The sequence below is a fragment of the Centropristis striata genome, chromosome 24 (genome assembly GCF_030273125.1).
Source record: "Centropristis striata isolate RG_2023a ecotype Rhode Island chromosome 24, C.striata_1.0, whole genome shotgun sequence".
NCBI lineage: Eukaryota > Metazoa > Chordata > Actinopteri > Perciformes > Serranidae > Centropristis > Centropristis striata.
Genome location: NC_081540.1, coordinates 20,823,502 through 20,845,800, shown reverse-complemented (window position 1 = coordinate 20,845,800; position 22,299 = coordinate 20,823,502). Strand labels below are relative to the sequence as shown.

The 22,299-nt window shown below is 33.6% G+C and overlaps 1 protein-coding gene across 1 annotated transcript in view; it reads left to right on the top strand.

The window, feature by feature from the left end:
- LOC131962839 (epithelial cell-transforming sequence 2 oncogene-like) overlaps positions 1-14,373 on the top strand; it is a 32,836-nt gene extending 18,463 nt beyond the window's left edge. The window contains 10 exon segments of the mRNA XM_059327931.1: positions 510-665; positions 741-827; positions 3,951-4,060; positions 4,967-5,114; positions 7,132-7,205; positions 8,605-8,761; positions 8,853-8,918; positions 9,495-9,583; positions 11,056-11,228; positions 14,008-14,373. Coding sequence (XP_059183914.1) covers positions 510-665; positions 741-827; positions 3,951-4,060; positions 4,967-5,114; positions 7,132-7,205; positions 8,605-8,761; positions 8,853-8,918; positions 9,495-9,583; positions 11,056-11,228; positions 14,008-14,141 — 1,194 coding nt within the window. The 3' untranslated portion in view covers positions 14,142-14,373.
- Positions 14,374-22,299: the final 7,926 nt, after the last annotated feature.

Below are 22,299 nucleotides of genomic sequence, written 5' to 3'. Positions count from 1 at the left end.
CCATCATTTATAAATGGTAAACAGATAGTTTATTTATGTTTAATCATCATTTATAAACTGTATATAGGCCATTTAGAATGGTAAATACATAATTTATTAATGTTTAACTAACTAAATAATTTATAAATGACTAATAGATGGTATATTAATGTAAGTTTATAGTTACTTTACCATTAACAAACAATTAAATTATAATTAATAGTTTATTAATAGTTTTAGTTGCACTCATTTTAACATTTGAACACCATATTAAGTATGTTAATGATTTTTGAAATGATTCGTATACCTTTGAAATTGGTTGAACATTTTTTTAAGATTAAATATGTATAGCACTTTAGTTGGTTATTGTAAAGTGTTACCCAAAATAAATAAATAAATAAATAAATAAATAAATAAATAAATAAATAAATAAATAAATAAATAAATAAAATAAAATACTGTTATATACAAACACAAGAGTAAAAACAGTCAATCCAAGTGTTTCTTTATTTCTGCTCTTCCGTCTCCAGAACAGACCTCTGGAGTTCCTCGCTGTCTTCCTGACAAGATGGAGTAAGAAAGAGATGGATGAAGAAGAAAAGTTTAGAAACGAAGGAGCGGATGATTTCTCTTTTCCACCTCAGAGCTCAGAGAAGCCCTTTAGCTTGACACCTGAGCTACCACAGGTGTGTGTTAGCTTTCCATTCAGAGCAGGTTGAAGACGCTCACTTCCTCCTCACAGCTGGTTTGTTTCTCTGTAGACGGCGTTGGATTGGAGAGGCGTGGCTGCTAGAGAGCTCCACCACAGCGAGGCTCTCTACCTGCAGAGACTGGGAGCTGTGCTGAAGGTACGTCCTTATTATAATAATAATATTAACAACTAAAAGACCACTTTCATTCAGGATATTTACTGAGGCCACCAGGCTGTTGTTATAGGGCTGTGCCATATCGTGTCGTTCACAATAATATCGGTATTTTTTTTTTATGGTTAAAAAAAATGCATATCATGATATTGGCAACGTTCCTACTTCTTGATGTAGTGGTTAAAGTTGTTTTAATCACAAAAAGCTACTTACTCTCTGTCACTAAACACATGCAGCTTTCAAAATAAGAGCACACCACAGAATTTACAAGAAGACTGTCAAAATAAGATGCCTTAAATAAAACATACAAGAACCTTTATTCTCTTTTACAAAATGTCATTAAAATATGCCCCCGGAACCCCTAAATGGTTATTTTTATTATTTGCTCATACTCAAGAGTCAAGAGTACATTTTTTCTATTTGGCAAGTGTTGAGATTTGCACTTCACACTACATTTTAGATTTTTAATTATTTATACAGACTAAAAAAAAAATCATATTTTCTATATTATATCAATTTTTAGGTATTTCCTAATATCGTCACGAATATCGTTATCGCAAAAAATGCCTGCAATATCGTGATATTCTTCTAGGGCCATATCGCCCAGCCCTATGTTGTTACAGGCACAATCCCACCGGGCGTCAAGTCTAATTAGACTGAATGGAACTGAACAAACATTATGTAATGCTGTCCAATTTATGTAATGCATTTGTAAACTAAGTGTTGCTTGATGTTTCTTCAGCTGCAGAGCCTATTTTTCCGCGTTGTTTCCTTTTATTAGAATCTAATTTTCAGAGGATAATAACATTTTTTAGAGAACCACCAAGCAAGAAAGTGCTGTTTTTGTCTATTTTGAACCCTTTGAAGAACTGAAGAACTGAATAAAATGTTTACCATGCCATGTTGGCATTTTTTTTTTCTGCTACAACCTCACCTATATAACCTGATAATTATTTTTCACTTTGATTGACTGGATTAACATTTTGTAACAAACACACACAAAAAAAACCTTCAATCAGATGTTGAAAATGATGTTTTTTTAATTTCAAAACACAACTATGCTCAGTGAATAATTTTAAATGTTACAAATGTGAACACAGGCTGCAAATATAACATAAAATAGGAGAAAGGCGTAAAATGGGGAGAACATCTAGTTCTATAATTTCATTGGTAACACTTTACAATAACCATCATTTATAAATGGTACACAGATAGTTTATTAATGTTTAATCATTTAATCAATTTTCATTTATAAACTGTATGTAGGCCATTTAGGACGGTAAATACATCATTTTATTAATGTTTAACTAACTAAATAATTAAAAAATGGCTAATAGATGGTTTATTAATGCAAGTTTATAGTTACTTTACCATTAACAAACAATTACATTATAATTAACAGTTTATTAATAGTTTTAGTTGCACTCATTATAACATTTTTAACACCATATTAAGTATGTTAATGATTTTGAAATGATTCATATACCTTTAAGAAATTGGATAAAAACATTTAAAGATTAATTATGTATAGCACTTTGTAAATGGTTAATAATTGGTTTATAAAGCATCTATAAACATTTAGTTGGTTATTGTAAAGTGTTACCGTTTCAGTCTCAATATATTTGACCTTATCTCCAGTTTTACTGCCTATTATCATCAAACAAAAACTGGAATGGAGTATCAAACCAGTACTTTAGATGGACAGCAGGGCTCGACGTTGCTTCATTTTTATGTTGTGAAATCATAAAGAAATTACACCGGCGTGATCAAAGTCTGAGTGTTAACCCTCTATGGTACAGTGTTGCCCTCAGGCATCATACCCATTTTTGGCCTGTCAAATTTCTACAATGCATGTTTTCGAGTGATGCTTTAAATACTTTAAAAAGAGGGAAGAGTATAGGGAACCAATAGCAAAACTTTAATTTGTCACATGACCTCCAGGAGGCCATATTGAAACCCTATTTTGCAGACTTTTCCAAAGGAAACAGCTTTTTACAGACATTTTACGCCACAAAAAAATCACTCAAAACGTCATTTTATGGCCCTTTTCCATCTGGAAAAAATATTTTCTGACTATTAGGTGAGTAAACCTTTCTGATAGTTTCATACACTTAGACTGTTGAAGACATTCATTCCAATGGGTCGTTGGTTCAATGGTACAATGTTGCCTACAGGCTACATTCAGACAAGAAACCGGTTAAAAAAGTTCCTTTTATAATGTATTTAAATTTAAAAAGTTATGTATTGTACCCTGTTGAAGCTACTGAATCTTTTACACATGTTTATTAAATAAATGATATAGAGTGTAAAAACTTAGTAGGGTCACTTTAGACCATGGGTCTCAAACTAGCGGCCCGCGGGCCAATTGTGGCCCTTGTGAAGATATTTTGTGGCCCCCACCTTGATATGAAAGTTTAATGTGAGTTTTATATGAATGGCACTTTACCGTGTTGTGTGTGGAAGGTCCCTTTAATTTTGTGTCTTTTTTTTATAATTTTGTGTCTTTTTCAATAATTGTGTCTTTTTGTGTAATTTTGTGTCTTTTTTAATAATTGTCTTTTTTTGTAATTTTGTGTCTTTTTTAAATAATTTTGTGGGTTTTTTTTGTAACTTTGTGTCTTTTATATAATTTTGTGTCTTTTTTAATTCATTGTGTGTCTTTTTAGTAATTTTGTTTCTTTTTTTGGTTCATTTTGTGTCTTTTTTTTGGTCATTTTGTGTCTTTTTTAAGTAATTTGGGTTTTTTTTCTGTCATTTTGTGTCTTTTTTTTAGTAATGTTGTGTCTTTGGTCATTTTGATACTGCCTCCAGCGGCCCCCAGGTTAATGTTTTTCAATTTAAAATGTTATGTATTGTACACTGTTGAAGCTACTGAATCGTTAACACATGTTTATTAAATAAATGATGTTAAAATCAATTTAAAAAATGTTCTTTTTTACTTGTGTACCGTTATGGTACAATGTTGCCTACAGGCAACAAACCCCAAAAACTTTAGTCTATTTAAGAGACAAAATAACACTCCAAACATTTTTCTCTTAACTGTCATCATATGCCACATGTGTACCATGGAGGGTTAACTGATAGCGGCCATGTTTGTTTGTGCTGCAGGTTTACCAGGAGCCTCTTACAGCAGCTCTCAACTCCAACAGAGCCATTATCAGCTTCACTGACATGCACATCATACTCAGCCCTGTCACACAAATACTGGAGCTCAACAGGTACACACACACACACACACACACACACACACACACACACATTCTTGTACTTCTATCTTTGTGAGGACCCTCATTGGAACAGTGAATTCCCTTGCAAGGTTATAATAGTTTGGATTTTTTATTAGTTTCGTTGTGAATTTTTGTTTTCAAATTCAGTTAGTTTTAATGAGTTTTTAGAGTGAGTTTGCTAGTTTTAGTTTAGTATTTTTTCTTTTGAAAATACCTTAGTTTTAGTTTTTTTTTATTAGTTGTAGGTTTTTGTAATGGGGTATTTGTTGGGTGGGAGATTAAAAGAGGTCACAGTAAATTTTGCCTTTATTTCCTTTGTCTTATCCATCTTCATTATGTATGAAAAAAGTTGACAAAGACGAAAACGAAGGACATTTTCACTATAATTTTAGTTAGTTTTGTAACCACACAATACAGTTTCAGTTAATTATCATTATCATGTAACCTTTAACCCTTAACCCATTGAGGCCTGAAAAACCGCTGGGCGATTTTAAAATAAGCCTCTAATTTTCTGGAAATTCTGGAAAAATTCTGGGAAAAAAAGTGTGAACTCTTCTACTAAATAATAGATTTTTCAGCCTCTGTAGCAGATAGAAATGAAATTCAAAAAGTATTTGAGAGCTTATACAAATACTACAAAACGACGTAAACGCTTTCCAGGCTTCAATGGGTTAAAACAAAGTCTGAAATCTCAAAAAAGCCTTTAAAGAAGTGAGGACCGGCCGAAATGTCCTCACTTTGCAAAAATGTCCTCACTCTGTTGGTTAAAAACGTGTTCTGGTCCTCACTATGTAGGAAGTACAAGAACACACACACACACACACACACAAATATTTGTATGCCACTGTCTTGTTTGCAGCCCTCTGTGTGACATGACGTATTTTGTGCTTGCTGCAGGGTGTTTCATGGTGATTTACAAGCCCGGCTGCAGCAGTGGGGAGCAGAGCAGTGTGTTGGGGATGTGTTTGTTAAACTCTGCTCCAAACTCAGAGTCTACACCAACTACCTCAACAACTACACCACCGCTCTCAGCACCATCGACAAGGTGAAGCTGGACCATATGTACGAGCTGAAACTGATCTGAGAATCTGCTCAGATTTAGAATGAATAAATAAACCCTTTGATGCACAACCTACACTACTGGTCAAAAGTTTTAGAACACACCAACTTTTCCAGAATTGAATTGAAAATGATGCAGTTTAATGTCTCAGTGTACTCTGAAATTAATGCACATTTGCAACATTTAAAATTCTTTATTAAGCATGATAGTGTTTTGAAAGTAAAAAAAAGATTCAAAATCACATTTTATGTTGGACTAAAGGACTAAAAAAAGACACAAAATGACCAAAAAAAGACACTAAAAGTCACAAAATGACTTACAAAGACATGAAAAGAATTAAAAAATGGACAAGTACATTATTTTCCAGTTTTGGTTAAGCTTACCTTTTTTTATTTACCTCTGGCAGTTCACCACTTACCTTTGGACCCTTTCAAGCTGTTCATTTGACTTGAACTGCTTGAATTTCAATAAAAAACTGGAAAAATTGGGGTGTTCTAAAACTTTTGACCAGTAGTGTATAAACACCTTCTAATGCACAACATGGGTCAAAAATGACCTGCATTCATTTCCCATGTTATTTCATGCTGACTGTGTGTTTGTTTTATTACAACAGATCATTATATTCATATTTCCTTTCATACTTTTTGAAGAAAAATAGTTTTTGTATTATATCAAGTTTACACACATGGGTCAAAAATGACCTTGTGCATTAGAAGCGTAGTGACACAAAAAGTGATACACTGAATTAACCATTTGAGTATATGTGTAACTATGTTGTTCTTATTTTGAAGGTTTAACTTTAAAAGAGTTGTTAGAACCACCAGATTACATTGGAAAATCACATATTTTAACATTTGAGACTTATTAGAGCCACCAAATAATAATTTCCATTGGAAAAACACCAATTTAACAAAATAGGATAGTTAATATTTGTGTCTTCTTTGTCAGGTTTTAAACTGGTGACAACATATAAACACTTTCTAATGCACATGCATCGTACTCGTGCATTAAAGGCGTTGTGTTTAAAAAAAGGGGTTTTATTTCAAGAAAATGAAAACAAAAAATGAGGATGTATGACGATCAAAAACAAGTTATTTGAGGAAAACCTGCAATACTGAATGATGAAATTAATTTATTGCAAAGATATAGAATATAAAAACTTAGGGGGGTCACTATAGACCATGGGTCTCAAACTCGCGGCCCGCGGGCCAATTGTGGCCCTCGTGACGATATTTTGTGGCCCCCACCTTGATATGAAAATTTAATGTGAGTTTTATATGAATGGCACTTTACCGTGTTGTGTGTGGAAGGTCCCTTTTTAATTGCTTTTTTTTTTGTAATTTTGTGTCTTTTTTTAATAATTTTGTGTCTTTTTTTTAATAATTTTGTGTGTTTTTTTAATAATTTTGTGTCTTTTTTAATAATTTTGTGTCTTTTTTTGTAATTTTGGGTCTTTTTTAAATAATTTTGTGGGCTTTTTTTGTAACTTTGTATCTTTTAAATAATTTTGGGTCTTTTTTAATTAATTGTGTGTCTTTTTAGTAATTTTGTTTCTTTTTTTTGTTCATTTTGTGTCTTTTTTAAAATAATTTTGTGTCTTTTTTGTCATTTGGTGTCTTTTTTAAGTCATTAAGTGTTTTTCCAGTCATTTTGTGTCTTTTTTAAATAATTTTGTGGTTTTTTTTTGTAACTTTGTGTCTTTTAGATAATGTTGTGTCTTTTTTAATTAATTGTGTGTCTTTTTAGTAATTTTGTTTCTTTTTTTTGTTCACTTTGTGTGTTTTTTAAGTAATTAAGTGTTTTTCCAATCATTTTGTGTCTTTTTTGTAATTTTGTGTCTTTTTTTGGTCATTTTGTGTCTTTTTTTTAGTAATGTTGTATCTTTGGTCATTTTGATACTGCCTCCAGCGGCCCCCAGGTATTTTGAGTTTGAGACCCCTGCTTTAGACCTATGTTGTGCATCAAAGGGTTAATTAACATTTGATGTGTGTGTGTGTGTCAGTGCAGGGAGACAAAGCCTTCGTTTCGGGCTTTTCTGAAGAGAGCTGACAGAACTCTTGCAACACACATGCTCAGGTACCAGCACACACACACATACACACTTAGAATACATTAGCACAGCGGTTCCCAAACTTTTTTAGCCGTGCACCCCCTTCTATGTCCGAACCGGGCTGACGCACCCTCAATCCCCCATTCCTTCAAAAAAACACAAAATGCAATAAGCTTTTTTATCGCCATATTAAAGGCGGCATGTTTAATCATACTCAAAGGACCAGAACACACATGATAAAATAATCACGATCTCAACAATGAGCTCTAGCATTTGAATTCATCTGAAACACAGTTTCAATATAATGCAACAAAGTTATGCACAAGCTTCCACTTTTAAGAGCAAAGAGGAGGATGACAGGTTCAGGATCAGAGGCAGAAAGCACATAAGTTGGGAAAATGTTATAATATTTTGAGCTGCGTTGAACAAAAATTGAAAAAAAAGTTTAAATGAACGTGGAGCTAAAAAACACAACCCGTCATCATAACAGGCTGGAAACATGGAAGAAGATAACTTCTACGCTTCATTTTAAGATGAAGTGCATTTTTAATATATTTATTTATTAATTAATATTACAGTTTTTGATTTTACATTTTACAAAGGAAATTAACACGTCTTTATTGCGTGGGGGAAAAAATTTAATTGTGTAATTATCGGACTGCCATTACATTTTTCATCTCGCGCACCCCCTAGTGGCAGCCCGTGCACCCCAGGGGTCCACGCACCACACTTTGGGAACCCCTGCATTAGCATAAAGCGGACATGTGTGAGACTGGTGGATACCAAACCTAAAGACTCTTGATGAATGAATGAGTGAGTGTGTGTGTGAAGCAAGGTTATAATAGTTTTGGATTTTTCATTAGTTTTAGTTTTAATTTCGTTGTGAATTTTTGTTTTCAAATTCAGTTAGTTTTAGTTAGTTTTTAGAGTGAGTTTGCTAGTTTTAGTTTAGTTTTTATTTTTTGAAAATGCTTAGTTTTAGTTTAGTTTTTATTAGTTTTAGTGTTAGTTTTAGTTTTTTTGTAATGGGCTATGTGTTGGGTGCTAGATTCAAAGTGGTCATAATAAATTTTGCCTTTATTTCCTTTGGTTTATCATCTCAGCCCCAATAAGGTTATTAACTGTTTTGTATTTTGGTTCTAGTGTAAACATCCCAGTCTCAGTAAACATATTCACCATGTGTTGCATGTTCAAATAGAAACACTGAATTATGAATGAAAAAAGTTGACAAAAATGAAAACTAAGGACATTTTCACTAGTTAGTTTTAGTTAGTTTTGTAACCACAAAATACAGTTTCAGTTAGTTATCGTTTTTTTTTAAAACTCTATTTTTTTTTTTTTATTTCAGTTAACGAAAATGTTTTTTCAATTCTAGTTTTGGTTATTTCGTTAGTTTTGGTTAACTATAATAACCTTGGTGTGAAGCCTGCAGGAGCTGCTGCTGAGCCCCGTGTGGAGGATCCAGGAGTACGTGACTCTGCTCCAGGCTCTGTCGCTACACACACACCCCGGTCACCGTGACAACCAACACCTCTCCGCTGCCCTCAACACCCTGCTGACACTCAGAGGATTCATTCAGAAGGTACAGAGCCACACAGAGCCAGGAGCCAGCGCCTCTCGCTCATTGAGACAATAATTGGCGTTTAATTGAGATGTTTTTTCTTCTGGTTCAGTTGAAGCGTAACTCAGAGAGAGACGGCCTGCTGGCCGAGACGCAGCACATGATCCGAGGCTGCCCGGTAAAAACACAGCTCGCCTTTTTTTCCTCACACTCTCTAAATAAGACCCATGCTGAATCATTTTAACCCTATAAAGCCACGTGTATCATATTTGATACACATGTTTTTGAGACCTCTACATCATCATCGTGTGATTTTTATCGTCTCTGAAAAACCTGATGATGATACATGTGTTGAAGATAAACAAATTGAGCAACAAATTGCACAAAAATACCAGATGTAGCAAAAATAATCTGCAGGTTCCACTGGAGGATCTGTCACTGCTGCAGGAAAACTTCATGATGTTGTTGTGTTATATGGGAAAAAATATATTTGCATGTTGAAATGTTAAAAAGAAAATCAAAGTCTTAAAAGGTTGAAAATATTAGGTTTTATATGTTTTTGCACAAAAAGACCTGATTTATCAAAAATTATACAAATTAGAAATCATATATGGCAATTGATATTGATTTTTTAAAATTAATATTTGTCAGCAGGTCCAATGAACACTCTAGTTTAAAAAAAAAAGAATTTTCTGGCAATCATTTCATGATTCAGGCTTTAGAGGGTTAATATGGACTTTTTGTGTGTGTGTAGAACCTCAGTGAAGGCAACAGGCAGCTGATAATCACTCAGGATGCTGCTTTGCTCAGGAGCCCCGATGAAAAGATTCCTGACTCGCTCAGGTAACAACACAAATTACATTTATACACACTACTGGTCAAAAGTTTTAGAACACACCAACTTTTCCAGAATTTAATTGAAAATTATGCAGTTTAATGTCTCAGTGTACTCTGAAATTAATGCACATTTGCAACATTTAAAATTCTTTATTGAGCATGATAGTGTTTTGAAAGTAAAAAAAAGATTCAAAATCACAATTTATGTTGGACTAAAGGACTAAAAAAAGACACAAAATGACCAAAAAAGACACCAAAAGACACAAAATGACTAAAAAAAGACACAAAATGACCAAAAAAGACACCAAAAGACACAAAATGACTAAAAAAAGACACAAAATGACCAAAAAAGACACCAAAAGACACAAAATGACTAAAAAAAGACACAAAATGACCAAAAAAGACACTAAAAGACACAAAATGACTAAAAAAAGACACAAAATGACCAAAAAAGACACCAAAAGACACAAAATGACTAAAAAAAAGACACAAAATGACCAAAAAAGACACTAAAAGACACAAAATGACAAAAAAAAGACACAAAATGACAAAAAAAAGACACAAAATGACTTACAAAGACATGACAAGAATTCAAAAATGGACAAAATAGCCCAAGACTCCATAGAGTTAAGTTGTTAACCCATTTCTTGTTCCCTGAAAAAGGCCTACTTGTATAATTCTGAAATGTACATTATTTTCCAGTTTTGGTTAAGCTTACCTTTTTTTATTTACCTCTGGCAGTTCACCACTTACCTTTGGACCCTTTCAAGCTGTTCATTTGACTTGAACTGCTTGAATTTCAATAAAAAACTGGAAAAATTGGGGTGTTCTAAAACTTTTGACCGGTAGTGTATATAACACACACATATATATATATATATATATATATATATATATATATATATATTTACATATATATCCACATATGTTGATTCACTTAGATGTGTAAGAATATGATTTATTTACTGTCTAAAACTGGACAAATGTGATTTTACCTTTACCTTTACACAAATACTGTATGTTATAAAATACATTTTTACAGAGTTAATTCAAGCTTGTATGTTTTTTCATTATATTTTGTATTGATTATACATTGTTATAACATCCAATACAAATGTGTATAAAATCAATGAGATAAAAAAATCTATATGTATATATACAGTTTAAGAAAAGCAACACATTTTAAGATCCAGAAAAAACACATAAAAATAAAAAAAGGCAGTTTTTTAAAAACTCTATATTTGTTGAATTTTTATACTTTACAGTGGTTACTTCTAAGAAGAAAAATGAATAAATGATGCCTTGATGAGCCTAACAACATAGTTAATAATTAAATAAGTCAATAGACATATTTTGGACACTCAAGAATATAATTGAGAAGAATTAAGAATTAAAAATTAAATATGCCTGTACCTTTAATTCGGTATGTTAAATTGAGTCATTGAAGTGTTTCTTGTGTGTGTGTTTGTTATGAGCAGGGTGTTTGAGCAGGTGTGTGACGTGGGCCTGTTCCTGTTTAGCGACGCTCTGGTGCTGACGCGGAGAAACGTGCATCACACACCGTTCACGCTGGTTCACCAGAGCACACACACCTTCCTGGCCTCGGTGGCGCTCAGCAGCCTGGCCGCCAGAGAGATCACACACACACGCTGTGAGTCTTTCACCACAACCTTCACAATATCATCATTTACCTCTATGGCAGGGCTGTCAAACTCAAATACACAGTGGGCCAAAATGTAAAACTTGGACAAAGTCGCAGGCCAACATTGATATTTATTGAAAAAATGGACCTAAACAAGTTCAAACGAAATGGAACAAGCAAAGCTTGATATAACTTAATATTGCAAACATGCAAAATCGAATATCAAATAAAACAAACAAACACATCAATGGCATTCATTTCTTAAATAAAATTTAAATAAAAATCGTATGTCCCTTTATTTTATATGCGGCCTTCTTTAAATTTAAATTTAACAGTAATCTTTTTCCACAGGCTAAAAATAAATGTGAGAATAAAATAACAATAATAAACCAAATGACTAATAATAATATCCTTCAATGAATGTGCAGCCATTCAAGCCTTGGACTAGCAAGAAAAATAAAAACAACTTTAATTGTTGCTCAGTTTGCTCCACACTGATCTACTGTGTTCAAGCCAGAACACCAGCAGAGCATTCTGGGATTTGTAGTATTATATTTTGGTATTTCCTCGCGGGCCAAATATAATTATACTGCGGGCCAAATTTGGCCCACGGGCCAGAGTTTGACACCTCTGCTCTATGGAGTCTTTTTGGGGCTATTTTGTCCATTTTTGAATCCTTTTCATCCTGCCTGTATACAACACTTAAACATGTTTCAATGCCATGTTGGGTTTTTTTTTCCCAGCACAACCTCACCTATATGACCTATTAATAATAGATTTTTTATTCTGACTTACTGGATCAATATTTTGAACCAAAAAGAAACAAAGAAAAACCAACATAAATGTGATCTTGTGTGATCCTGTCATCAACTCTGGTTTTTATTCTAGTGGGACTCTATTTTATTTGTGTCTTGTAAGTAGCATAACAATTTTGTGTCTTTTTGTGTCTTTTTTTGGTCATTTTATGTCTTTTTTGGTCATTTTGTGTCTTTTTTTTGTCATTTTGTGTTTTTTTTTTGTTATTTTGTGTCTTTTAGTCATTTTGTGTCTTATGTGGTGTTTTTTTTGGTCATTTTGTCTTCTCATTTTGTGTCTTTTTTGGTCATTTTGTGTCTTTTTTTTGTCATTTTGTGGGGTGTTTTTGGTTATTTTGTGTCTTTTAGTCTAACATAATATGGGATTTTGAATTTTTGTAAGTAGCGTAACAATTTTGTGTCTTTTTGTGTCTTTTTTGGTCATTTTATGTCTTTTGTTGTGTCTTTTTTAGTTATTTTGTGTCTTTTTTGGTCATTTTGTGTCTTTTTTTAGTCATTTTGTGTCTTTTTGGTCATTTTGTGTCTTTTTTGGTCCTTTTGTGTCTTTTTTGGTCATTTTGTGTCTTATGTGGTGTTTTTTTTGTCATTTTGTCTTCTCATTTTGTGTCTTTTTTGGTCATTTTGTGTCTTTTTTTTGTCATTTTGTGGGTTTTTTTTGGTTATTTTGTGTCTTTTAGTCTAACATAATATGGGATTTTGAATTTTTTTTAACTTTCAAAACACTATCTTGCTCAATAAAAAAAAAATGAATGTGTCAAATGTGACCAAAGGTGTCAAATCTACCATATAAGAGGGTTCCATCCAGTTCTATCATTTGATACTAAATCTATTTGAGCTTGTCTCCAGTTTTACTTGGTATATCATCATCAAACTGAAACTGGCCTCATGGAGTTTACAGCCAGAACTTTAGAGGTAAATTTACAGTAGGGCTCCACGCTGCTTTGGTTTCTAGTCTGATGGAGGCAACAAGTCATGCTGCAATACTGACGAGTCATTCTGCAGGTCAGAGAACAGGTCATTGTCACTGAGTCTTTTTTGGTCATTTTGTGTCTTTTTTGGTCATTTTTTAGTCATGTTGTGCGTTTTTTTGTAATTTTGTGTCTTTTTGTGTCTTTTTTGGTCATTTTGTGTCTTTTGTTCTGTCTTTTTTAGTTATTTTGTGTTTTTTTTTGTCAAGTTGTGTCTTTTTTAGTCATTTTGTGTATTTTTAAGTCATTTTGTGTCTTTTTTTGGTCATTTTGTGTCTTTTGTTGTGTCTTTCTCTGTTTTTTTGTCTTTAAGTCATTTTTTTTTTGTCATTTTGTGTCTTTTTTGGTCATTTTGTGTCTTTTGTTCTGTCTTTTTTAGTTATTTTGTGTGTTTTTTTGTCAAGTTGTGTCTTTTTTAGTCATTTTGTGTATTTTTTAAGTCATTTTGTGTCTTTTTTTGGTCATTTTGTGTCTTTTGTTGTGTCTTTCTTCATTTTTTTTGTCTTTAAGTCTTTTTTTTTTGTCACTTTGTGTCTTTTTGTGTCTTTTTTGGTCATTTTGTGTCTTTTGTTCTGTCTTTTTTAGTTATTTTGTGTGTTTTTCTGTCAAGTTGTGTCTTTTTTAGTCATTTTGTGTATTTTTTAAGTCATTTTGTGTCTTTTTTTGGTCATTTTGTGTCTTTTGTTGTGTCCTTCTTCGTTTTTTTTGTCTTTAAGTCATTTTGTGTTTTTTTTTGTCTTTTTGTGTCTTTTTTTTTGGTCATTTTGTGTCTTTTGTTGTGTCTTTCTTCGTTATTTTGTGTTTTTTTGTCATTTTGTGTTTTTTTTTAGTCATTTTGTCAAACTGAAACTGGCCTCATGGAGTTTACAGCCAGAACTTTTGAGGTAAATTTACAGTAGGGCTCCACGCTCTGATGGAGGCAACAAGTCTGGATTATTTGGAGCTTTTGGAGACTCCACAGGGTGAAAGTCTAAGTTGCAGGAATATGACTGTGTTTCTCTGCAGACGTGTCCCATGCCTTCGTCCTGGAGGGTCCGTGTCGTTCCTGGGTCTGTGCCACAGAGCGAGCTGAGGAGAGAGAGCACTTCCTGTCTGTGCTGCGTTCAGCCATTAACGCTGCTCTGACCGAGCATCAGTGAATGCACCGTTACAGCCACAACACAAGACCAGAGGAGCTTTGGACACCACTGTTGGCCTTTTAATAATGAAAACTCACCACAACCTTAAAGCAAGACTCTAGAGCATGGGTCTCAAACTCGCAGCCCGCGGGCCAATTGCGGCCCTCGTGACGATATTTTGTGGCCCCCACCTTAATATGAAAGTTTAATGTGAGTTTTATATGAATGGCACTTTACCGTGTTGTGTGTGGAAGGTCCCTTTAATTACTTTTTTTTTGTAATTTTATGTCTTTTTTTGGTCATTTTGTGTCTTTTTGGGGTAATTTTGGGTCTTTTTAAAATAATTTTGGGTGTTTTTTTTGGTCATTTTGGGTCATTCTGTGTCTTTTTTAGGTAATTATGTCTTTTTAAAATAATTTTGGGTCTTTTTTTGGTCATTTTGTGTCTTTTTGGGATAATTTGGGGCCTTTTTTAAATAATTTTGGGTCTTTTTTTTTGGTAATTCTGTGTCTTTTTTTGACCATTTTGTGTCTTTTTTTTAAAAGTAATTTAGGGTTTCTTTCTGTCATTTTGTGTCTTTTTGGTCATTTTGGGTCATTCTGTGTCTTTTTTAGGTAATTATGTGTCTTTTTTAAATATTTTTGGGTCTTTTTTTTGGTAATTCTGTGTCTTTTTTTGGTCATTTTGTGTCTTTTTCGGGTAATTTTGGGTCTTTTTTTTTTGTAATTCTGTGTCTTTTTTTGACCATTTTGTGTCTTTTTTTTAAAAGTAATTTAGGGTTTCTTTCTGTCATTTTGTGTCTTTTTGGTCATTTTGGGTCATTCTGTGTCTTTTTTAGGTAATTATGTGTCTTTTTTAAATATTTTTGGGTCTTTTTTTTGGTAATTCTGTGTCTTTTTTTGGTCATTTTGTGTCTTTTTCGGGTAATTTTGGGTCTTTTTTTTTTGTAATTCTGTGTCTTTTTTTGACCATTTTGTGTCTTTTTTAAAGTAATTTAGGGTTTCTTTCTGTCATTTTGTGTCTTTTTGGTCATTTTGGGTCATTCTGTGTCTTTTTAAAATAATTTTGGGTCTTTTTTTTGGTAATTCTGTGTCTTTTTTTGGTCATTTTGTGTCTTTTTGGGGTAATTTTGGGTCTTTTTTTTGTAATTTTGTGTCTTTTTTTGGTCATTCTGATACTGCCTCCAGCGGCCCCCAGGTAAATTGAGTTTGAGACCCCTGCTCTAGAGGCAAAAACTTTTTCTCATGCAATGGTCAATTTTGAGGTTTCGGGCTTTTTATCTCCCATAACATGTCTTCTTTCAGAATAGTGTAAAGAAAACACCCAAAAAAAAACATTTAGGTGTGTATATTACTATCTTTTGTAGATTTCTCATAAAGTCTTCTGTTGTAGCATGTCGTACCATGAAGTCAAAGTTTATTCATAGAGCACATTTAAAAACAACCTCAGTTGACCAAAGTGCTGTACAGTTAGTTAATAGAATAAATCATACACAAATAGGTCTAAATAAAAACAATGAAAACAATAAAATACTAAAAACAGTAAAACAATAAAATAAAATAGAATAAAATAGTAATAAAAGCTCAATCCAAAACAGAGTTAGAGATAAAAAAAAAAAGACAAATAAAAGGGTAAAAAAGTAAAAAAGAAAGCCAAGGATTCTTGCCTAGCCAAGGAGAATAAATAGGTTTTTAATAATGTTTTATGAACACAGGCGTCATTAGAAAGCTCCCACTCTCCTGCTCAATATCATGTGTTTTACATGTTCTATATTATTGTTGCTCTGAAATAGGTTCAATATTTTGTCTTTAAATACTCATTTCCATTATGAATGTATCAAATCTTCAAAGGCCGCTTCCTCAAAATGAGTTTTTTCTCATAAATCTCAACTTCAGCTCCACTTACAGACACCAAACTTACCAGTTTTATTACTAACTATATTCTGAAGGTTTTTGCAGAGGGGTTAGTCTATAAATCACTCATACCCTGATTTATAGAACATTTTGTTCCTAAAAACATGACCAAAATTAAAAATTGTATGGCTATTGACAGTATTTTCTGATTTATGGAATGATAAATGAAGAAATCCCAATTTCCTTCTGTAAAAAAAACTTTGAATCTAATATATCTACAAAATAAAATAATCCATTTGAAATTTGCCTCATACTGTCGCTGTCAAAGCTGCTCTATTAGATGCAGGAGGCGCCACTTCGTTTGGGTTTTGGTTGACCAACTTTTATTTCCAAAAAAAAAGGATTATTTTGTTTATTTATTGGGTACCCGAAGAGGACTAATTTTGGTTTTAAAAAAAGAGACTATTTGTGTTTTGGTTGTTTGAACTATGGGTTGATTATGGGACACTGAATTGTATAATACACTGTTGAATTGCAAATTCTGGTGTGTGTGTTTTGTGTTTAATGGGTCTCCTTTGAAAAATGGTCATACTTGATGTCTGGTTGTTAGTAGGGACCATACATCAAAATACAGTTCAGATTTTTGACCTGGAAATATATGCAAACATGTAACATACATCTCATGACTCCACGCCTCATTTGCATATCTAAACATAACATTTCAGAAAACTTGTAATGCAAAAAAATATTGTCTTAATGTAAATAACTAACTGGGGACGATTTGTGGTAATAAAAAAGTTAAAATACATTACTTGATACACAAGTTGTTGAGACCTCTACATCATCAGTCTGATATATTTTTTTCCTGAAAAACCTGATGTATACATGTGTTGGAGATTAAAAAAAACAACTGAGCAACAAATTGCACAAAAATACCAGATGTAGCAAAAATGATAGACAGGTTCATTGCTGGGTGAAAACTTCATATCAGCAGATAAATTATGTTGTTTTTTTTGCATATTTGAGGAAAATGTTAAAAGGAAAGTCTTAATAGGATAAAAATGTTCGGTTTTATGTTTTTGTTAGTTCAAGAAAAACAAACTGTGAGCAACAAATTGCACAGGAAGACCTGATTTGTATAAAATATGATACAAATTAGAATTCATATATGCAAATTGATATTTTTTTTGTCAGCAGGTTCAATAAATACTAAATAAATAAGTTTAAAAAAAAATGTTCTGGCAATTATTTCATGGTTCAGGCTTTATAGGGTTAACTGTTTACCAGGATGTTTGCTGACCTGTAAATGAAGCGTTTTTTAACTATTTTGTGAGTATTTTTACACTATCATTGTGTCTATTTTATATAAAGTATCTATGTGTTAAACCCTCTCAACCTCCAGTAAAAACAAACTGCCCTGACACATCTTCATAAATGTCATGTTCATTATTATTTTTCCTCAGTGCGCTACTTATCTTCAAAGATTTCCCTGTTAATAAAACTCATCCAGACATTTCCATTGTTCCAGGTATAAAAAGTCTTTATTGATAACCAAAAATAACACAAATGTCACATTTTAAAGATCACTATCAAGGAGCTGCGTTACAACACATCACTTATACACTTATGTACATTATTGCCACTGATTAAAAATAAAATAAAAATCCACGTGTTCCATCTGTAGAAATGGAGACATGGCTGTGTCATTACCTGTCTGAACAGGTAAACATCTATACACAGAACAATTTCCAACATAGATCGTGTTCTACTCTAGTTCCTCTCTAGTAGGTTGGTTTTTTTTTAACTTTGATTCATCACAGTGACATTTTCACACACATCCGTGACTTGGAACTACATTCTAAAACCTTTGCCTGTTTATTTCAACCTGGTCTCACAGGAATCCGTGAAATAGCCACGGATTCGCTTAACTCAAAATCCGTGGAATAGCCACGGAATCACTCAAATTTCCGTGAAACTGACACGGATTTGGCTACAATGCAAGTTAATGACAGTCATATCCCGTGGCTATTCCAACATACAAAGTGATTATGTACATTCACTGATTGAATATTTAGAAAATAAAACATATATTTCTCGCTAGAAATGTGATCAAAATCCATTTTTATGCAGAAACTAAGTCAAAATATTGTTTTTTTTTCACTAAAAATGAGAGAACTGTCCGCCATGTTTTTTGTTCTGACCGCTGGGACCTTGAAAGTCACGTGACTTGGAACAAACCAATAGGAACAAATATCCATGGAATAGCCACTGGATATGACTGTCATTAACTTGCATTGTAGCGAAATCCGTGTCAGTTTCACGGAAATTTGAGCGATTCCGTGGCTATTCCACGGATTTTGAGTTAAGCGAAATCTGTGGCTATTTCACGGATTCCTGTGAGACCAGGTTGGTTTATTTACATCTAACAGTGTGGACACATTTAACATATAGACACAAAAACCTGCATGTTGCAGTCTTTAGAGCACCACAGATGAGGAGAAGGTAATAGAGGAATAGTTAAATTAATCAAAACATACTATTTCTATGTTACTTTTATTTTGCAACTACCAGATAGTCTTTACGCATTTGTAGATATTGTGTTAATAATGTGTTGGTGAGTGAGAGATCACAGTCTGCGGTTCACCAGGTTGGGGTTGTTGTTGTTGTTGATGTTTGTTTGTGGCTCTCTCCCAGCGGCGGGACTCTTTCCCTGCAGGCCCATGGTGGCTGCCGTGCCGTTTGTCCCTTTCTGGGAGCCGTAGCCTTTCGGTTTGGGGATTCGTGTCGGTCCTGGCCGCCGCAAAGCTTCTAGAGGGATCTGAGGGAAGACAGAGAAACATTAAGTCCAGTTAGGGCTGGGCGATATGGCCCTAAAAGATTATCACGATATTACAAAATACTGAAAATTATATAGAAAATATGATATTTTAGTCTGTATAAATAAAAAACTAGAACCAATCATAAATCTAAAATGTCCCAACAGTTGCCAAATACAAAAAAAAATTACTTTTGTCTCTTGAGTATTAGCAAATAATTAAAAATAACCATCTACGGCAATGGGTCTCAAACTCACAGCCAATTGCGGCCCTCGTGACAATATTTTGTGGCCCCCACCTTGATATGAAAGTTTAATGTGAGTTTTATATGAATGACACTTTACTGTGTTGTGTGTGGAAGGTCCCTTTAATTACTTTTTTGGGGTAATTTTGTCTTTTTTAAATAATTTTGTCTTTTTTAAATAATTTTGTCTTTTTTTAATAATTTTGTGTCTTTTTTGGTAATTATGTGTCTTTTTTAAGTAATTTAGTTTTTTTCTGTCATTTTGTGTCTTTTTGGTCACTTTGTGTATTTTTTTGGGTCATTTTGTGTATTTTTTTGGGTCATTTTGTGTCTTTTTAACGTAATTTTTTTAACGTAATGTAGTGTTTTTTCAGTCATTTTGTCTTTTTCTGTAATTTTGTGTCTTTTTTTGGTCATTTTGATACTGCCTCCAGCAGCCCCCAGGTAATTTGAGTTTGAGACCCCTGATCTACGGGGTCCAGCAGCATGCCCCTGGAAAAAAACTTTTTTTCATAAAAGCCCAAATTTGGTGCCTGTCACACATTCTAATGCCACTATTCCATCATATACACTGATCTTATCATTGCCTTTTTCAATAAATAATTGTAAAGGAGAATAAGGATTTGAGTATGTTTTATTTAAAGCTTATTATTTTGACACTGCTGAGGCAAACGGCAACACAACGCAAAATAACTTGATATTATGATCATCATCATATGATGATGATGATGATGATGATGTAATACTGATGATGACCACTAGATGATATCAAATCATATTTTATGGAAAGTCAAACTTTTCCTGCACCACTGCTGCACTTTGTCTTTTTCTCTTGGAAGAAATGTTTTGATTGCATATAAATGTCCTCATAGTAATTAGATATTGACTCTGTGAGTATGCTTGATATTGTTTTAGTTGTGATATTGTCTAAAGAAAGCTTCTGTCAACACTTCCATGATGGAAATGCTGCAATAATTCATTTTTCTGTCTATTTTTTTTAGCCCCAGTTCCCAAAAAGTTGGGACGCTGTAAAAAAAATATATAATGAAAACAGAATGCAATGATAGATGAAATCATTGATTCAAGATTAAATTAATTTAATCTAGAATTTTACAGTGTCCCAGCTGTTTTGGAATCATAGTTGTTTGTGTTGTGTCCTATTTGTTTCTTTCTTTTTTTTAATGATGTGAAATGTGTAAAGCTGCAGCAATTACTCAATTTATCAATGAAACGATCAAAACATTTTTATCAAATTAAAAAATGTAATTATAAAAGGCATGTTTTACTATTTTCTGACAATTTATGGGCAAGATTAAACCGAAAAGATGAATAAATAATAAAAACCTTTAGTTGCAGCCCTGAAAAATGTTTTTATTTTAAATATTTACCTCTTGGTCTGTACAGAAAACTCAAAAAAGTGTGATCTAAATAGTTTTCTCGCATATGTTAATGAGTTAAGGTTAAAAAAATGGGGAAGAAATTAAGGAACTTAAAATCAGCTGAAAAAAATACATTCTTTCTCCTGTTTCTAAGTCATAAACACAGAAAAAGACTTAGAAATGGGGGCTTCCATGGGTGGCTGTGTTGCAGATAAAACCATTTTTCATTGCTGTCTCTAATAAAAGTCATTAATAACAGTATGAGTTTGTTGCTTAGAAACCAGTGTTTGCCTTTTGCAGCACAGTCTGCAAACAAAAAACGGAAATATGGTGGAAAATGCTGCATATCTAAGATTCTTAAACAACTCACTGCTCCGCTTACTGTGTAATCACATTTCAATCAGCGTGTTTATATGCACAGCAGCGTGCCAGCAGACTGAGGTAGTATCACTTCTGGATCGGTGCTTATACAGTACAAACCATATCCTGTTTACTGTGATAAGATGTTCCCACAATTATGAGAAACCTCCACAACAGCTTTGATGAGTCATACACACTCTGATCCCTGTATGTTTTGTGTAGGATGAGCAGGATGTGGTGATTTATATAAACAGCTCATATATTTTAACTGCTCCAGAATCTCAATTTGGTCTACTTCCTGTCACCTCTGTCATTTTTATGACATTAGTAAATTATATTTCAGAATACTTATAAATATATACTGTTATATATGTGTTTTTCTGTGTGTATTTATGTGTGTATATTTTTTATATATATACAAGGTATGAGGTATAAAAAGAAAGGTCGTTTGTTTTTTTCTAATTTTTTCTAATTTTTTTTTCATGCATTTTCACAGTTTTGCTTATGGATGATAAAATAACCTCAAAATGTTAGACACTCAAAAAAATGTTTAATTAATAAGGAAAATATTTTCTTTATTTTTTTTATTTTATTACCTCTAAATTTTTTACTAGATTTTTTTTTAAATTAGCTCCAAATACATTTAAATCATCTATTTCATAACAATAACATAATTTTATTTAAATCCCAGAGACTGCTGTGAATTGATTCAGCAAGAAGGGTTTTAGGTACAGATCGGGTAGTGACATGGGTACAGATCGGGTAGTGATACGGGCACAGATTGGGTAGTGATACGGGCACAGATCGGGTAGTGACACGGATACAGGTCGGGTGGTGACATGGGTACAGATTGGGTAGTGACACGGGTACAGATTGGGTAGTGATACGGGTACAGATCGGGTAGTGATACGGGTACAGGTCGGGTAGTGATAGGGTACAGGTCGGGTAGTGATACGGGCACAGATCGGGTAGTGACACGGATACAGGTCGGGTGGTGACATGGGTACAGATTGGGTAGTGACACGGGTACAGATTGGGTAGTGATACGGGTACAGATCGGGTAGTGATACGGGTACAGGTCGGGTAGTGATAGGGTACAGGTCGGGTAGTGATACGGGTACAGGTCGGGTAGTGATACGGATACAGGTCGGGTAGTGATACGGGTACAGGTCGGGTAGTGATACGGATACAGATCGGGTAGTGATACGGGTACAGATCGGGTAGTGATACGGGTACAGATCGGGTAGTGACACGGGCACAGATCGGGTAGTGACACGGGTACAGATCGGGTAGTGACACGGGCACAGATCGGGTAGTGACACGGGTACAGATCGGGTAGTGATACGGGCACAGATCGGGTAGTGATACGGGCACAGATCGGGTAGTGATACGGGTACAGATCAGGTAGTGACACGGGTACAGATCGGGTAGTGACACTGGTACAGATCGGGTAGTGACACGGGTACAGGTCGGGTAGTGACACGGGTACAGATCGGGTAGTGACACGGTTACAGGTCAGGTAGTGAC